Source organism: Trypanosoma brucei, chromosome 8 (genome assembly GCF_000210295.1).
Source record: "Trypanosoma brucei gambiense DAL972 chromosome 8, complete sequence".
NCBI lineage: Eukaryota > Euglenozoa > Kinetoplastea > Trypanosomatida > Trypanosomatidae > Trypanosoma > Trypanosoma brucei.
This window is the reverse complement of record NC_026741.1, coordinates 1841836-1859037: the sequence shown is the minus strand read 5'-3', so window position 1 is coordinate 1859037 and position 17202 is coordinate 1841836. Positions and strand designations below refer to the sequence as shown.

The 17202-nt window shown below is 49.8% G+C and overlaps 10 protein-coding genes across 10 annotated transcripts; 2 read left to right on the top strand and 8 right to left on the bottom strand.

Annotated features, from left to right (window-relative positions):
* Positions 1 to 124: 124 nt before the first annotated feature.
* Positions 125 to 442, top strand: TbgDal_VIII7490 (hypothetical protein, unlikely; the record flags this gene model as incomplete). Its single annotated transcript, XM_011777780.1, has 1 exon — positions 125 to 442. The coding sequence occupies one exon, from the start codon at positions 125 to 127 to the stop codon at positions 440 to 442; it is 318 nt and encodes a 105-aa protein (XP_011776082.1).
* Positions 443 to 1518: 1076 nt separating this feature from the next.
* Positions 1519 to 3447, bottom strand: TbgDal_VIII7480 (protein kinase, putative; the record flags this gene model as incomplete). The annotated part of the gene is made up of 1 exon (XM_011777779.1): positions 1519 to 3447. The coding sequence occupies one exon, from the start codon at positions 3445 to 3447 to the stop codon at positions 1519 to 1521; it is 1929 nt and encodes a 642-aa protein (XP_011776081.1).
* A 457-nt stretch (positions 3448 to 3904) lies between these two features.
* On the bottom strand, positions 3905 to 4354 carry TbgDal_VIII7470 (hypothetical protein, conserved; the record flags this gene model as incomplete). The annotated part of the gene is made up of 1 exon (XM_011777778.1): positions 3905 to 4354. One exon carries the CDS (start codon positions 4352 to 4354, stop codon positions 3905 to 3907), a length of 450 nt encoding a protein of 149 aa, XP_011776080.1.
* A 596-nt stretch (positions 4355 to 4950) lies between these two features.
* TbgDal_VIII7460 (hypothetical protein, conserved) lies at positions 4951 to 8322 on the bottom strand (the record flags this gene model as incomplete). Its single annotated transcript, XM_011777777.1, has 1 exon — positions 4951 to 8322. The coding sequence occupies one exon, from the start codon at positions 8320 to 8322 to the stop codon at positions 4951 to 4953; it is 3372 nt and encodes a 1123-aa protein (XP_011776079.1).
* A 1325-nt stretch (positions 8323 to 9647) lies between these two features.
* Positions 9648 to 10739, bottom strand: TbgDal_VIII7450 (T. brucei spp.-specific protein; the record flags this gene model as incomplete). The annotated part of the gene is made up of 1 exon (XM_011777776.1): positions 9648 to 10739. One exon carries the CDS (start codon positions 10737 to 10739, stop codon positions 9648 to 9650), a length of 1092 nt encoding a protein of 363 aa, XP_011776078.1.
* A 166-nt stretch (positions 10740 to 10905) lies between these two features.
* On the bottom strand, positions 10906 to 11592 carry TbgDal_VIII7440 (hypothetical protein, conserved; the record flags this gene model as incomplete). The annotated part of the gene is made up of 1 exon (XM_011777775.1): positions 10906 to 11592. One exon carries the CDS (start codon positions 11590 to 11592, stop codon positions 10906 to 10908), a length of 687 nt encoding a protein of 228 aa, XP_011776077.1.
* A 418-nt stretch (positions 11593 to 12010) lies between these two features.
* Positions 12011 to 13183, bottom strand: TbgDal_VIII7430 (inositol polyphosphate 1-phosphatase, putative; the record flags this gene model as incomplete). The annotated part of the gene is made up of 1 exon (XM_011777774.1): positions 12011 to 13183. One exon carries the CDS (start codon positions 13181 to 13183, stop codon positions 12011 to 12013), a length of 1173 nt encoding a protein of 390 aa, XP_011776076.1.
* An 878-nt stretch (positions 13184 to 14061) lies between these two features.
* Positions 14062 to 14775, bottom strand: TbgDal_VIII7420 (UDP-Gal or UDP-GlcNAc-dependent glycosyltransferase, putative; the record flags this gene model as incomplete). Its single annotated transcript, XM_011777773.1, has 1 exon — positions 14062 to 14775. The coding sequence occupies one exon, from the start codon at positions 14773 to 14775 to the stop codon at positions 14062 to 14064; it is 714 nt and encodes a 237-aa protein (XP_011776075.1).
* A 426-nt stretch (positions 14776 to 15201) lies between these two features.
* TbgDal_VIII7410 (hypothetical protein, unlikely) lies at positions 15202 to 15537 on the top strand (the record flags this gene model as incomplete). The annotated part of the gene is made up of 1 exon (XM_011777772.1): positions 15202 to 15537. The coding sequence occupies one exon, from the start codon at positions 15202 to 15204 to the stop codon at positions 15535 to 15537; it is 336 nt and encodes a 111-aa protein (XP_011776074.1).
* A 152-nt stretch (positions 15538 to 15689) lies between these two features.
* On the bottom strand, positions 15690 to 16820 carry TbgDal_VIII7400 (UDP-Gal or UDP-GlcNAc-dependent glycosyltransferase, putative; the record flags this gene model as incomplete). Its single annotated transcript, XM_011777771.1, has 1 exon — positions 15690 to 16820. The coding sequence occupies one exon, from the start codon at positions 16818 to 16820 to the stop codon at positions 15690 to 15692; it is 1131 nt and encodes a 376-aa protein (XP_011776073.1).
* Positions 16821 to 17202: the final 382 nt, after the last annotated feature.

The window sequence follows — 17202 nt, the reverse complement described above, 5'->3', positions numbered from 1 at the left end:
CTCTTGCTGTGTTTCTTCTCTCCACTTTCCTTACTGCACTTGCGCTTCCCGACAACTCTCAACTGTCTAGTTTTCCGTTACCACAGCACAAACGTTCGTTCCCAGCTATAATAAAAAGTAGTAGATGACCGGCAAGAAGAAAATATTGCTTATGAGCGCGTATAGAAGAAAACTAGCTGGAATAATGAAGAAAGACCCACAGCCACAACGACCGGCGCCCCTTCAGCTGGACTCGGGGAGAATCTGGCCACTGTTCTTCCCATCTTCAGGGCTTCACCCATTACGCGCTACCTTTTCAGCTATTTCCACCTCGCCTTTGCACCGCGACCGCCGAACAACTCCTTCAATTTTTTTTTCTCACCCACCAACCACAGGGCTTTGCCCCCAATTCCGTATTGTCGTCCCAACCCCCATTTTCTCTCGCTGCATGGCATCCCTGTGAGCCAACATCTGCTACCACTTCAGGGATCGGCGGATGTGTCGGTGATGGAACTTCCCCTCCCCGTAAAAACCATCAGCAATAACCCTGAAGTGAGTGCAGCAATTGGGGCACCACATCCACCCTCACCTTTAGCATCCGCCAATCCCTGAAGTCGCAGCTCTTATTACTGCCAGGAGGGGAAGGGAGGGGAGGATTAACAGATCACTGCGACACGCTGCTGGGCACTGGCTCTTGTAAAGGTTGTCCATCGCCTGTAAACCCATATTAGGTCCCAGTCGTTAGCAGTGGCTCCAGCAGTTTTTTGAGATCTCTCCTCCCCGAGCCGCGGAATGGCACTGTTAGGAGCATCAACATCGAACCAGTGGTCTAAACGAGTCGTCGCGTCAGCAGTCCGCACACACTGCTCGCACATCCCTTCATGTTTTCACGACATGAATCTGGTGCACCCTACAGTCAATGAAGGCATTCAACCGCAACGCGGCAGCTTAATAAAGGAAGGAAAAGGGGTTCACAGTGGTTATGTCATCCCTTTGGTTCATTCACTTGTCAGCAAAGGTACATTTATCTGTGACACAGGCAGCACCCAGAGCTCGGGGTAGAAGGTGCCACATTACAAGCATAAAGATTGTCAATTTGCAGAGTTTGGTCGAGTCCGTGCCGCACGTGGGTGGGATACTCTGCATCACCTATAGATCAGTGATGGCAAGAAAAAAAAAAGCACTGGCGGAAGCGGAGACACCACTTTCCACGTCTGGAAGAGGAAACTTTGGAGTGCAGAACACCCCTTCACCTCATTCTATGAAAGTGCAATAATTAAGACAATTCAATGCCGTACCAAACGCATGGAGGAGGAGTGTACGCGAGCGTGGCAAATACAACAAGTGTTCATTGTGCTGATTCACTTACGTTTAACCCTCCATTGCCTCCCCTATTTACTTTCCCCCCTTTTTGCGCCCTGTTCCAATGTGCATTCCTGGTTTCCCTTTTTACCGCTATTTCCGAAGCCCTAGCTTCCAACTGTACAACTCACTATTTTTGAGTTCCGCCAAGTGAAGTGGATGAAATACCCATGCTGTTCAGGGGATGTTACTTAACTTCTCCTCAACGGAGCCTGTCAGCGTTACCCCAGAGGCAGCCGCAGCAGTCGTCACCACTGTTGTTGAGGAATTCTGGGTTGCTGCGGGGAGTGTCCTTTCGGTGCGTGAGAGCCTCCGTGTATTGCGCTGCAGGTACGGGTCCTGACTGAGTTGCATCACGTCGTAGCGGTCCGCAGGGTGGTATTCGAGGCACTTTTGTATTAAATCTTTCGCCTCCTGCGAGACACGCGGGGTGTCGGGAAACGTTAAGGTGTGTGCGGAGGAAACAATGAGTTTGTTTTGCCATATTTGTTGCTGCGACTCTCCTTCGGCGAATGGACGGCGGCCAAATAACATCTGATAGAATATAACACCACATGACCACACGTCGACTTTGTTACTGATCCGAGGAGTTGCTGTGGTGTCGAAGCACTCAGGCGGAAGATACCAATATGTTCCCGCCCCCTGTGACGTCAGTTCTATGGTTGGATTGTCGTTTGTCCCGTCTCGCTTCGGGATGAGCTTACTGAGACCAAAGTCCGTTATTTTGATTAGCAAACTGCTTTGGTTACTAGAATGGAGAAGAATATTCGCCGGTTTAAGGTCGTAGTGGATGACCGGTTGATGCTGTGCTGCGAAATAGCGCAACGCACTGACTACTTGCATAATTATTAACCGCGCCTCCACCTCACGGAGGGTGCCACAACGCTTCAGATGCGTGTCAAGATCGGTCCCCGCGCTAAATTCCATGACCGATACGAACGTTGCCGTGCCGTGGTCGAAGGCATCGAAGAGCCGTGTAAGGTGCGGGTGTTCCAGCATTCGCATAATTTTTAGCTCACGAACTGCACGGTCCCGGTAGTGTTGTCGCACCTGTTGTGACCATTCCCTCTGTACGCGATGGATTTTGCACGCAACGTACCGCGCCTCCTGCAAGTCAAAGGCTTTCCACACCTCAGAGAAGCCTCCTTTGCCGAGCAGATGCATCATTACATATCGACCATTGTGACCGAGAGCCGGCACAGCCACGAAGGCAGATGCATCTTCGTCATTTACGCGACGGATCTCCTTAAGAAACACTTTTTTCTCGTGATTTAAGTCTTGTTGCTGCTGTTTTAGCGACTGGATGGCGCTACCCAAGGCTGCAAACTCTGCGGTGTACAGCAGAGCTGCCTCCTGCGCCTCCATCAGTGCCGCTTGGACTTCCGGTGCCATCGAGTCCTCGTCGTTGCTCCTCAGTATCTGCCGCGCCCGCTTTTCAGCCGTTTTTTTGAGCTCCTCCACTTCATCACGGCGTACACTAAGCTCCTCAAGCTGCATGGTGAGCTGCCTCATTTTGTTGCCCTCGACCCACACCTCGCGCCCGTTACTATGCCACACTGCTATCTGTCCAAGCTCAAATTGCTTCAAATGTAAGGCACGTCTGGCACCGCATCTCTCTTGACGGGCCGCTCTCAACATTTCCTCACGAAGAACAACCTGGTAGCGATTGTTGCGATCGACAGCCTCCTGTAGTTGTGCCTGCGTGTTGACAAGAGTTGTCTCCCTTTCGGACATCCGCGTCTCCACGGCTGCCAGTTTCTCGCGAAGCTCATCGATCTGTGCGTCTCTATCAGCAAGCTCTTTGCGGAATACCGCAGTGTCGTTTACCAATCCATAGGAAGGTAGCGTCGCCTGCTTTAACTTACGTTCAGACGGGTGAGTGCTTCCAGGGCTATTTCCGCTGTTGCCACCGCTGGTGCTAACAGCAGTTGGCCCACTCACGTATTCGTATATACACGCGCTCTCATCTGGTATTTCAGGGGATACCCTCGACGTTGAGCTGGATTTTGTCCCTTTTACCTCTGTTTGCTGGCCGCCCACCCCCTGGTCTTCGGAAAACTCCGCAGCTTCTGCATTCGTTGGATCCTCGCGCGACCGCTTGCGCATATGGTTAGCGTCGTTGTTTTTCATGTTTCTTTAATCCTCGTAACGAAGACCTGTGTGTTAATCGAAAGAGAGAGCCGCAAAGAAGTGGCATATGTGCGTGTGTGTGTGTGGGGGGGGGAGGGTGGAAGTGAATACCGAAAATGTGGTGCGGGAATAAATACACGTGAGGTTTAAACCGAATGATGTCATGCAGTATATTCCACCAGCAGCAGACACAAATATGGTGGTTTAAGGCACGCATGCTTTACCTGAAAGCACATGATGATGAGGTGCCAGTTGAGAATGAATTCGGGAATGCACGGCGGGCAAAGCAGAAAGGGGTACTCTGCAGCTGACCTACAACTCCAAACACTGTGACTACATGTAGTGTCTCTCTGATGGATTGAAAGAGCGCCTTTCCCCTTCAGCAGAAGTAGCGAATTTGTTTACAATCGTATACAAAATTGTGGTTATCCAATTATTTTAGAACACGATCCACTACCCATCCTTCCTCGTTATAAAGCAGCATAACAACAAACGGGTCAACTAGCGCTCGGACGTTGCTTTGCAGACACACTGTACAGCTCTGCAAGATCAACCGTTTCTCTACCGGTGAGTAGAAAGCATTGTTTCCCTTGCAGGAACACAATACCCAATCGGTCATCTCCCGAACCGCTGTCTCCTCTATGCACGGAATCGGCTCACTGAAGTCAAGAGTGACCTTGAAGATGCACTCACTGTTGAAATTAACCTGATCCATCGTCCGGCTACGCACCAATTGCGGGTCATCAATGAAGGCCAAAGAATCTACTGGAACAAGTCGCTGTTCCCCGTCTTTTGTATGAATGAGCAAGTTAAGATGTCCCTGTTTTATGAAGGAAAGCTCAGGCGACGTCTCAAGTCCCTGCGCGCCTTGCTTCTTCGACATTTCTCTTCAATTATCCTACCTTCGTTTTTATCTTTCCTTTTTATGTATACGCGTGCGTATCCTCCGTGCTTAAAAAAAAAAGGCACTAATTTCCCCCTCCGTGGTTCAAAGGAAAAGGGATCTTGCCTGAACGGCCGGGAACGATGATCTGCCTTTCTCCCGCTTTCCCCACAAACTCAGTTGGAAGAAAACTTGTTCAGGACAAACAATAAATGAATCAGAAAGGGCGGTGAGGTCCACGAACTAGAAAGGGGACTGGGGAAGCACGTGGCACCGGTCGTCACCGACGAATGGTGGTAATAGACAAAATGAAGGTACCACCTGAATAGCACACGGATAGCAGGCAAAAACCTTTAGTATCAACCAACGTTGCTGTACGCAAGAGAAACCGTAACAATCATCGTTGGTAGGCCCATGCGTATGCTTCTGTTTCCCCGGACCCAGTTACACGTGCGAAAGCCGAAATATTAAACTAGATAAGGTCAAGGGATTTCGCTGTTTCCCCGGCAGAAAAGCAAAACAAAACAACATCAAAAACACAAACGCAAGAGATCACACAGCTGTAATAATGTCAGCGAAAACGTTGTTGCTACCAACTACCACAGCTCTACTGCCTCCGGTTTCATCAACTCGCCAGATTCATCATAGGTGTCATCATCACTCAGCAAAACGGTTTCGCTTGGGCCTCTACTTCTATTGACACTGCTGGCGAGGTCGATAGAAGAATTGAGCAATCCATGGACAATGGAGCTGCTATCACACGGTGCGTCCATCTTGCGGGGCCCCTGCAGGCCAGTGACACCATTGCTAAATCGCTCCACCACCACATCGAAACCCTTTTCATAACTGAAGCCACCTAAGCAATGGAAGAATTTGTCACTCTCATCCTCTCCATCGTATTGTGGCTGATCAACACAGCCAAACTCAAAGTTAGCTGGAGAGCAAACGTTGCACCTCGCTGTGTCATTCAGACAACGTTGATGGAACGCGTGCTGGCAACTGAAGTACACAGCTGGCAAATCGAGTGGAGACCCACAGTGGTTGCAATTGAACGCTTGCAGTGTTGTCACACGCGTCTGCAACGCGTCCAATTTACCATGAAGCTCATGCAGCTCCTTCAATCGCGCTTCCGTGCGGGCTTTGATAGACTCTGACCGCTTCACTTCACGTTGCACCATCCTGACCACATAATCACGAAATATGTGCAGCGGTAACTCTGGGTTGCTGCTGTTAAGTGTTGTGAGCACAGATAGTGGTGAGAGCGCGTCTTGTGCGGCAATGTGCCCCAGTACTTGGCTAATATCCTGGGCATCGCTTTCTGGAGTGTGCGCAAGCATGGAAAGCAGGGACAACCACAACTCACGGGCACTTCCACCGCTCTTTGGACCGTTCCCCGAGCCGTCATTACTTTGCTCCACACCATCGTTAGTACTGTTGAGACAAATTTCAATAAGTCTTGTCTTTGCTATCTGTCGTACCAGAGTGGGAACACCGTGCGCCAGCCCTTTTGCGTGATATTGCATCAACTCAGTGGAGCAATTAAGTCGGCGAAGAAGCACGAACACACCTTCCTCAAAGCCGTGCTGCTCTGCCAGCAGTAAGGCGTGGTATGGATCGTACCTACCGCTGTGCACCGTAAAGAACCCATATGCCTGCTTGCGCCGCTCCTCGCACGATTCTGCGACAAACGACTCTTCTTCTATGGGGATAATGTTACCTCTAGTGGCATGTTTGAGTTCCCGTGTAACGTACATCTCCAGAAGCGTATTATAAATTACCATTTCCCGTTTGGGATCTGCGTCGTCCAACACACCGCTATTCACCACAGCTCGCAAGAAATGCAAAAGACACACAGGGAAGTCGGATAATATGTGAAGAAAGTCCTTTGCATCACCACGATTGTGGTGCTTGGCCCCCTCTTCCTTTGAGGTCGCGACTTCGTCACCCACCAAGCGCCGTGCGGGACCACTCCAACCTACACACAGATTAATGAGAACTTCTGTTGCTCTACGCGGTAGTGCCGCTACAAGGTGCTTACCGTGCTGTTGCCGCAATATGGCTTCAGCGTCATCCAGACACAGCGCCTGTATGAACTCAAGGGCTTTCTTTGGGTTGTTCAAGTGATCGAGCTGCACCGTAACATAGTCGTGCGGCTTAGCATACTTCTCTGCGAGATACAACGCGGCCTCATAGTACCTTGCCTCCGTGCATACGTCAATTGCGGTACGAGGATCGAAGCGAACATCACTTCGGCGAATGAAATTGTTCAGCTTCTCCTCGTCATGCAGCTGAATGTAACAGCACAGTAACAGTGTAGTGTGACTCCGCTGAGCGGTGTGGTTGTCTCGGGTGTTGTGAAGCTCCTCCAGGTAGCCCGTGAGAGGCACAATCTGCTGTGCGTCAACGAATACTCGTATAACATATGACGGCTCCACGTGGCCTATGATGTCCACGTATTGTCTCATCGCCCCAGTGTAGTCCCGCTTGCTCACAAGGTAGTCTCCGTAGTGTTTCTTAATATCGAGTAGCTGCTGATTTTTCCGGTGTCTTCCACCTGGGGTTGACTGAGATCGGCATGCGATACTCTGCGCGATTTCGTAGCACTCTTTTTGGAAGAGCTGCTGAAGTCGCTTTTCCAGACCAACCTCCACAAGCCGTACGACCTGGTAGCACGCATGAGCAGCGGTCCTGATGTTCTTGCTTTCGTAGCCGGTGACGCTGCCGCTGTTGCTTGCCTCAACATGTCGAATCGGCTCTCTACAAAAAACTAATATATCTGACGAATCGGCCAACATCCATTCGACATGGGTGCAGTAGTTCTCTTGCGAGCGGCTCAGGCAGCGCAGCCGGTTGGGCAGATCATAGCACTGAAGTACAAACCTGTCTGACCATGCGTCACTTTGCGCCAGCACCACAACGTAACCACGGTGAGAAAGAAGCAAGCATTTTCGGCCGGCCACTTCAACTGCTTGAGAAGAACTAAAATGTGAACTAACAAACGACCCTTGTGACTGCTTCCGCGGAGACAGAGTCTCTTTGTTACCGAATACGGTAATGTGATCGCTTGCATTACTTGCAACAACAAGTTGGCCATCATCTGTCATGCAACAACGGCCCCTCAAAGCACCACCAAAAGAATCACAGCTGTGCTCCTCGCAATCCGCGGACGACACTTGCCACACCGTCACACAATCAGCGTACACACTATACATTATATGTGTAACCATTTCCTCTCCTCTGCGAGACGTACTGAGGGTAAAAAGCTGCTGGTTCTTGGTCTTCTTTGTTGTCGCATCTGGTGTATAGGTTGCTCTTGTAAAGCCGACAAAAGCAATTGGGCCTTTCGCAATGTTACTACGGAGCCGCTGCAACCTCAGCGCCTTCTTCCGCTCCAGATCATCATGAAGAAGTATAACATCCCCGCTGACAAGCGCCACCGCCATACACTGAAGATCATCTGCAACATCAAAAGATGCAACAACGGTGTTAATGCTTGTGGTTGGGGCGCAGTCCGTCGCATCCCGTCGCTTATTGGATGTGGGAGAGGATGTGGAACCCGTGTCATAGATTGGGCAGAGAGGTACTCGTTCTCGTGGAGGCGGGTGCTTCGAACTAAACAAACGGTGCTCATTACACGGCGGTGGTGATATCCTCCCCGGTGCTGCTGCCGCTTCCAGGTTCCAGACACGGATAACACACACATCTTCCCCGTCGTCGTCACCGATAGTAACCAGCACATTCCGCGATTGAACGTACTTCATGTATAGCACAGGGCCTTTATATGCGCCAAATTCGCACTTAACGCCTTCGTTATTGCTACTGCGGTCAACGGCCCATACGGCGCCATCGCTTCCACCAGCAAACACCAAACCTTCGCCGCAACAGCAACACGTCATCTCCATGCGACATAGGGGATTTTTTACGAGCTCCGCATTGAAGAACTTGAAACTCCGCCACACGGCAGCCATACCTATGTTCAATACTGCAAAATACACATGTGCACAGAGGTGGAGAAAACAGTGACACAGCTAGATGAGGAAGTGGACGGTGCCAACATTTGGAAAGTTTAAAGAACGACACATCACCACAAGATACGACACACAAGAGTGCAGTACCGTAATTATCACACAGTGAGCATCTGGAGGAGGAGTGCATAGGCGCAAACACTCATTTGCACCCTAAATCTCTGCACTGCCAAACATCAGGCCAAAGCAACAACTTGACTGATGCCAAGACCGTTTGCTATCCCACAATCTGGCAGATAGTTTTTATGTGCTACGATCTCTACCCTGCATACACGCTGCAACGGGTGCGTAACTTCAGAACAAGTACTTTTCTGCGTGATATTTCAACAATACACCTAATTCTTTTGTGTATACACGACTTCCACCGGTGTGGAGTCCAAAAACCTGAGCACGGGGTGCTCGGTTGTAAAAAAAAAAAACTCATTACCCACAAGTAGCGTTACCCTTCCTTGTACAAATACTTTTGCACGACCCCGGTTGTGATAATTAGGTGCCAACAGCGCTTTCATGTCGCCAAAGTGTTTCTCTTCGATAAATAGAGGGCCAAATGGCCAAAAACCAAAAACTTATACGAAAATGGTCGGTTGTGGCACTTAGGTACTTCAATTTTCCGTTCCAATTAAATATACTCTGCAGCTTCAAACTAACTGAGCTCGTACAGGAGGCTTGTCCTCATTGCAAAAATTCAGATGCTTCGACCGGTCACCGGCATAACTGACAGCCTCTGGATACGATTTTCAAGTACTTGCAGGAAGTGCACTCTGATTGCACACACGCGGGACAAATCAAAGGGTAGCCCCCGGATAGACAAACCCCCTTTTCTTTGCACCTCGTGTTTAGCTGCGGTATGAATAAGTCACTCCCACCTCGGACGATGCAGTACTCGAGCCGGATGCAGAGATTACATGAGCTAAAGGATGATGACAGCAGTTTTTTTAAAAAAAATTATATGTGTTGTGCACGACCCATCTCTACCACGCTACAGCAAACAGCGCCCTGGCGGCCGATGACCATCTATCAGGAGCCGACCGAGTCGCTGGTGTGTGTGTTGGCCTTAGTGAGCGGTGCGACAAAAGGAAGAGGGTTTGCACCCCGAATTCAACTGCAGAGTTCGTATTTGTGGTGCTCGCGAACCTAGCAGCAAAATGTTCCAAAGACAACTACGGCATTATTCTACTATTCGAATGTCCATGTTAATATACCCTAATCCCACGTAAAACAATGAGCAAACATAAGAGGGCACGGGGTGCGTTGGGTGTTTCCGCACACTAGTGGGCAGCATCAGAATTCTGTGAATCAGCAGTCGCGTTGCCTAGCGGGACCCTTGCCCCTACATCACCCACTTTATCTGCGTAGTGGTTTCCCATACCCTCCCTCCACAGTTTCATAATTTCTTCAAGCGCCCGCTCCTCCAGTACAACCTTCCATGTGCCAAGCATGTCTTCATACGCGGGTCTGTACTTATCATACTCGCTCCACGGCTGACCTGCCAGGGTGCTACCACGCCACGGCAGGTATTGTCGGACAAAGTGTGGAATAGCCACCAGCACCGCTTTCAACAAATGAGGCTTTCCATTGAAGTGTTTCAGGATGGCATCCAGTATGTACCAATAATGCATGAGCAGTCTCGGCTCCTGACCTCGCACTGCTTCACCGAAACATTGGTCCACCACCTCCATCACCTTTACAATGGCTACAGGGTCCGTGCAGAGCGTTTCGCATATCATGGTGACGACAGTGATGGAGCGCTGCGTACACCTTTCACTAAATTCCAGAGCAATAATTCGCCGTAGAAGCCGCTGTAGATCATTGTACTTCTCCATATCGGTATCGCTCAGATTGTCGGCACCCTTCGCTGTCGGGGTGGCTGCCGTTTCAGTGCCTCCCGCACTTCCAACTGCGGAGGTAACGCTTGCATTTGGGATGACCTCAGCAGCAGTAGTAGTGTTGGGGGCAATGTGTGTGCGAGTAACCTCCAGCGATGGTTTCGTACTCCTGGTTTTCTTGCAAAATTTATGATCGCTCGCTACCGGTGGTGTGCCCGCTGTCGTGTATGATGATGCTTCGCCATCGCAGTTAGTGGTCAGAGGGCCCGACGGTTGCTTGCTCCAACTTCGACCACGCTTGGTTGCCGGCTTACCTTCACCGTTATATCTTTTATTTCGTGGCGAGCGTCCGCGCGCTGGATGCTTCCTGTGTGGGGGCATGTCGCTATGCGTTTTCCTTCCCTTGCTTTCTCTGTGTTTTGCCGCGCGTGCTTTACACTCGTGGTCTATTGCCTGCGCAGATTCAACGTACAAGGTATTATTCGCGGGGATAAAAAAGGAGACAAGAGAAAATGTAAAAATCAGAATTAGCATCCGTCCACAAGCGGCAAATATCAGCAACGTTTCTCAGATTGTGCGCGGCAAAATATCACCCCTCGTAGGGCAGGAAGTTGGAAGATGCAATGAGCTCGAACACGAGCAAGAAACAAACCAAATAGCAAGGTCGGATAAATAGCCATAAGCCCAAGACACCTTTTTGTCACAGCTCACCCTCGGAATTGATCCCGTCGGCGTCCGTGTGTGGCGTCGCACGGCCTTCACCAAGCAGCAGCAACTCGTTCCAGTTCTCTGCCCGATGTTGTGGGGAGCAGAACCTTGGAATCGGTAGTCCTCCAAAACCCCCGCCACTGCCGCCACCTTCACCACTACTGGTGTTGTCTTCATTATCGTTACCGACGGCGCAGCCGCGAGCACCGGCTGAACTACACGACCGCCTCCGCCTGCGTTTTAAGGTGCGTGGGGCACCGGTGAGAGCATCATGACTCTTCACTATGTTTTGTATGAACCACAGCAGCTGCTTGATGTTCAGTAACTGCGGTGACTGTGTTCCCCATTGCGCAAAGGATGTCCTTGATGCTGGGACCGCAGAATCCTGTGAACTGCTAATGCTTATACTGTCGTCATTACTTATACTCTGATCGCTCAAATGACTGTTGCGGTCAGTGCCGCCATCACTGGTTCTGTCGTCGCGCCTTAATGCACCGTGCGGTGTCGCTTCCCCACTTTGTGCTGCGATAAGGGCGTAACGCTCAACTAACAGAAGGGCGTCTCGATAGCCGGCATTGTATGAGAGAGTGGCATTGCGGTACAACTCTGTCACACCCTTAGCTGCTTCCGCAAAGCGCCGGTGCAGGTCTTTTCCTTCACTCTGCTGTGGCGTGGGCATTTGTTGTTTTGCACTCCTCACTTGTTCTGCACGACCCAACAAGTCCTCACGATACAGGCCAAAAACAACAACAACAATAGCAACGGCCCGATGTAATGGCTACGAAGTGGGGGAAACAAACACGAACGAAATAGGGAAACTGCGGAGGCAGTCGCGCAGACGAAAAAGAAGAGGAAACAAGTTGATATTCAAAACATTACAGAAGTTGTATGGAAATATCGATCCACGACCGCCCTCCCCGCCAAAGTAGGATAAACAAAACAAAACATGGACATGGACATAGGTGAACTGCATTCCTACGCGCATTACTCTACCGTTGATGGGACATTAGACCATACGTTCGTATGACTAAGTTGAATTTTCTTTTGTTTTCTTTTTTAAAAAGGGGCAATAACGATTTATTGATTTCCTGTAGCGACTACTGCCATCCCAAACGCCGAAGGCCTTCCGACATCGACCATCGCGTCAAACCAACGACCCCGTCAGGAAGGGTTTTGAGATTAGTTGTGCCTCGCAGCGGGTACCGGATGAGTTCTCCCCGCAGTGTACGCATATCACCTCCTAGCGCCAGAAGGAAAGCGTGAGCAGCGCATGTGTCCCACTTGCTGATGCTGTTAGGTGGGGCCAAGAATACGTCGCATGCAGCGGCAGCCGCCCCATCTGATGCCGCGAGCATAGAGACAACAAGAAGCATCAACTTATTGCCAGCGCCCCGAGCACTTCGAGGCTCAACGGGCTGCAGTCGGGCCAACAACTGCTCGAAGCGCTTATTACTGGTTGTGCCAGAACGAATAACACGTAGCATGGCAAGGTTGCTGGTCGTCTTCCTTCCGAGTGACCAAAGAGGAGTTGCCAGCCGTCCCTCGTGCACAATAAAAGGTCCCGCAGAGGGGTCATTCCACACGTATGATAGACCCGTACATCCGGCATTACCGCCCGAAGTTAAGCCATCAACAGTGCTGTAAAAAAAACGATTGGAAACACCGGCAACCGGTACACCATCAACTGTGATCCCAACAAGCGTCATTGGGGCACCCCACGTCCCGTCAACGAAGCAGCTTGTGGCATCGATTGGGTCAATGAATACCCCAACGCGAGCGCGGAGCTCCTCCACGGTTGATGCTGACACGTGCCGCGAATCACTGGAGGCATGTGCCTCAAGTTCTTTTTGCAGTGGTGCTACGGCGTTCACGTCACGGAACGCTTCCACACAACGTTCCACCTGTATTTTAATGGCATCAGTTGTTGTTGCTTCTTCTTCACCAATAATAGTAAAGGGCGTATCCGGGAATGCCTCAGCGAGGAGGCGCTCCATTAAGCCCTGAGTGACGACATCCGCAGTTGTCACGAGGTCATCAACGGAGCCACCCTCTTTATACTCGAGCTTCCCCTTCACATCAACCGAAACCGCAGCTTTCAGACGGGCACGCAACCGCGCAATTTCCTGCTGGTCCAAATCCGCTATACACACGTCACGACGGGATACTTCCAAACTGCGAAGCTGAATCAGATCGAGCAGAATGTACTGCTGCGCAGCCAAAGCGCCATTCACACATATTTGCAAGAGTTTAACGAGATCCACCTGAGGCATAAGCTGAATGATATAAGACAGATTAACACTTTACAAAAGAAAAAGAAAAAAGAACACCTCACCTAACAGCGCATCCAACAGGGTGCAATGCCACGTAAAAGGAAGTGAAGGAACATGCATACATAATACATGAGCATACGCAACGGATAAGCGCAGCCAGCCACCGAATCCCGGACTTTATATTTAGGACAGCGCCAAATGACAGCACACTCTACCATACAAAAACGAAAGTAGAAGTCGGTCGACTGCCCTCCCACAAGAGGCACGCCGGTTGCCCCAATGTGAATGAATTGGTGTCATCGGTGGATGGACAAGTGCACCCCCCAGTAACCTCTTACAGAAATAACAGGTCTAAAAAATAAGGGAGCAACACATCACGTAGGGGCATTCACGTAGTCGGCACGCAACTCACCAAACAGCCGCACCAATCACCTTTTGCAACCAGATCAAAAATGCGGTAGGGCACAATAGAAAGTAAAACATTTGGAGGTGGCACCTGAGACACATAACTAAACCGAGGAAAAAGTCGTTCCAACCAGCGACTATTGACCAGCCTGGTGCTACTGCTTAAAAGCCTACCGTCGGGTCGACTGAATTGGTACCTTAAAAGGAAGTCGACCACCGTTCAAGATAGCTGCCAACATCAACCACTGGGGAAAAAAACGTCATCTAATTAGACTCAACGTCAAAATAATACTACCGTTCAGGGACATGCCCACGCCATCGCCCAGCACACCCATCAAAATTAGTAAAGGTGTACAATTATGCCCTCATGCCATTACACTCCGCGACATTTACTGACCAAACAAAAGTTAACGAAGAGCAGTTAGAGCCGTGTGGACACACGCATCAACGCATTAGAGACAATGCTTTTGACTCTACGGTTTAACTGGATGGATAACGTAAACGATATATACCGGCGAATTTCTGGTTAAATAATTATTCTCTTCCTCAGGCCAACAAGGAAGCTTTGCCGTTCCACCAAAACGCCGGCGAATCGTGCGTAGAAATGGCCCTAACTTTCCATCACATGGCGGAAGACACACACTCGTAAAGTGTTGCGCAACATCACCCTTGCCTGCGTTATGAAAGTGACAAGGTGCGGCGTCAACAATAATCAGGCCCTTATACCTGATCTTATCTTGCAGCACTAAAGCGGTCATTACGTCCTCATGCAACACACTCATGGAAAGGTACTGCCTCATACGCCATATGGAGTAGGGTGCCTTCAAGAGTCGTTCAAGAGGCCTGTAGGAGGCAACAGCTTCTGCAACATCCCTGGAAAAGGTAGTGAAGTATCCTGCAGCGAATGGTATCCCACCCGACCTCCAGAAGAATGTGGCACCATAGACACGGCCCATATATAATCCATTACGAGGCATCACACGGAGGTCCGCGAGATACTGCGGTACACGGACAAACACATCGTCGTCACCTTTCACAATATAACTTACATTTGGAAAGGCGGTAACGGCAAACTGAAGCCAAAGGAAGGTCTTGCGGCTCATCACAAGCTCTGACTCAACTCCCCAGCTTCCACCCTCACCAATTTTCCTTCGTGAAAACGAGCACACATCATTGGTTGGAAGCATAACCACGTCATTTGTCCGTGAAGCCTCATCCCGCAGCGATTCTGAGATTTCGTACCCGTTTAATTGATGTGGTGCGAGGAGGTACAGCGGGAGAAGCTCACCTGTAAAGTTGTTTTCTAAGGTAGCCACGCCAGCGTATTGCCAACAAGTCCGCCGTTGAAGGTTCCGTCGCTTCTGCCACTCGTCCCTATCAACAGAGGGTATGCCAACAATCACTACAAACTCACGCTCTTTCCAAATGCTGACGGTGCTCGGGGGAGTGAGCCTCAGGCACTCGTCCACGTTGATAGGTGCGGACGCCTTTTCCTCTTCTAACGGTACCAAAGTATTTCTGCAATTAAAGTGTAGTCCAGTACATCTTTCAAAACGTCATCTCAATGGGTAACACTAAATGCTGTCACATGATTGGAGGGGAATGAACAAGGGATGAGAGAGCAAGGCGAGAAAGTTGTTCAAAACACTACTCTGTTACCCATAAAGGGCACATTTCTATTATACAGCGTTACGTCTTTGCACAACAACCCACATCACTGGGTTGTGCTTGATTCACCAATTGCTCATACTCCTAACAGGATGTATACACAAGGAGGTTTGGACGTGCCCCACTTAAAGGAAGATAAGAACACAAGCCACCATGCATGGTGTGGTTATGCGGTCGTGTGCATGGAAACTCGACAAATAATGAGATACACGGAGGTCAAACAAAAGTTTCAGCGCTGTTACATCACCTTCCAGGTATGCGAACACTGCCACTTGGTATGACGATGAAAATAAAACAAATAATCGCAATAAATAAACAAATAGATAGACTCATGTCAAAAAATTGTAAAAAACATATAAACCGCTAACCAACAAATGTTAAGAAAAAAATAGGGGTGAGTAAAACGCGTGTCTCTTCGAGGCACCGGGTTAAGTTAGCACAGAACCATAGCGCGGTCATTCCGTAGCCACCTGACGCCGTATGGCTGAGGTCGTTCCGAAATGTTAGAAAAATGATCCATCAGAACCTCGTAGTCTTCTTCCCTTATATGGTGGACTACAACAGATCTATTGCTCACTGCCTCCCTGATGTCTTCTTTTGCTTTGTTGTGAAAGTGACACCCTGCTGCGTTGGCAATAATCAGGCCCTTATACCTGATCTTATCTTGCAGCACTAAAGCGGTCATTACATCCTCATGCAACACACTCATGGAAAGGTACTGCCTCATACGCCATATGGAGTAGGGTGCCTTCAAGAGTCGTTCAAGAGGCCTGTAGGAGGCAACAGCTTCTGCAACATCCCTGGAAAAGGTAGTGAAGTATCCTGCAGCGAATGGTATCCCACCCGACCTCCAGAAGAATGTGGCACCATAGACACGGCCCATATATAATCCATTACGAGGCATCACACGGAGGTCCGCGAGATACTGCGGTACACGGACAAACACATCGTCGTCACCTTTCACAATATAACTTACATTTGGAAAGGCGGTAACGGCAAACTGAAGCCAAAGGAAGGTCTTGCGGCTCATCACAAGCTCTGACTCAACTCCCCAGCTTCCACCCTCACCAATTTTCCTTCGTGAAAACGAGCACACATCATTGGTTGGAAGCATAACCACGTCATTTGTCCGTGAAGCCTCATCCCGCAGCGATTCTGAGATTTCGTACCCGTTTAATTGATGTGGTGCGAGGAGGTACAGCGGGAGAAGCTCACCTGTAAAGTTGTTTTCTAAGGTAGCCACGCCAGCGTATTGCCAACAAGTCCGCCGTTGAAGGTTCCGTCGCTTCTGCCACTCGTCCCTATCAACAGAGGGTATGCCAACAATCACTAGAAACTCACGCTCTTTCCAAATGCTGACGGCGCTCGGGGGAGTGAGCGTCAGGTAATAGTCATTTTCAAACGTGCCTAAGAGATCATAACTGCTGTTCGAATGCACCTCCGAAATGTGGTAAATGTCCCACATTATAATGATGAGGGCCATTGTAAAGGTGGTCGTCAGCACCAAGACGGAAGCGCGCGGTTTCCTCCACGAGTAAGGCGGGTACACTTTCCTTTGTGTCATATCTGGAGGTAATTGGCGAAAAAATAAAACAAAATAAGCATGAAACAGGGATTTGCACAGCCCGTTGATCAGCAGCGAGGTATCGTGGAACCAACAAGGCACTGTGTTAGCACACGTTACCTCCCCCAACCCACCTGCGGAAACCTGTGTGACACATGATTAGAAGAGCACAGTCGACATATTCTTACAATCGGAAATGTGAAGTATTTATCGGAGAAAAACAAGTCGTCAAGGTAATAACAAACTCCTGGTGAAAAGTAATCGCCTCACTTTATCCGGTAAAGAGAGAGAGACGTCCCGCTGGTTAGCGGGGTGCCGCGGCGCGCCAACAACGCATGAGCAATTCCATCAAGGGGGACAACAGGCGGAAATTAATGAGGGA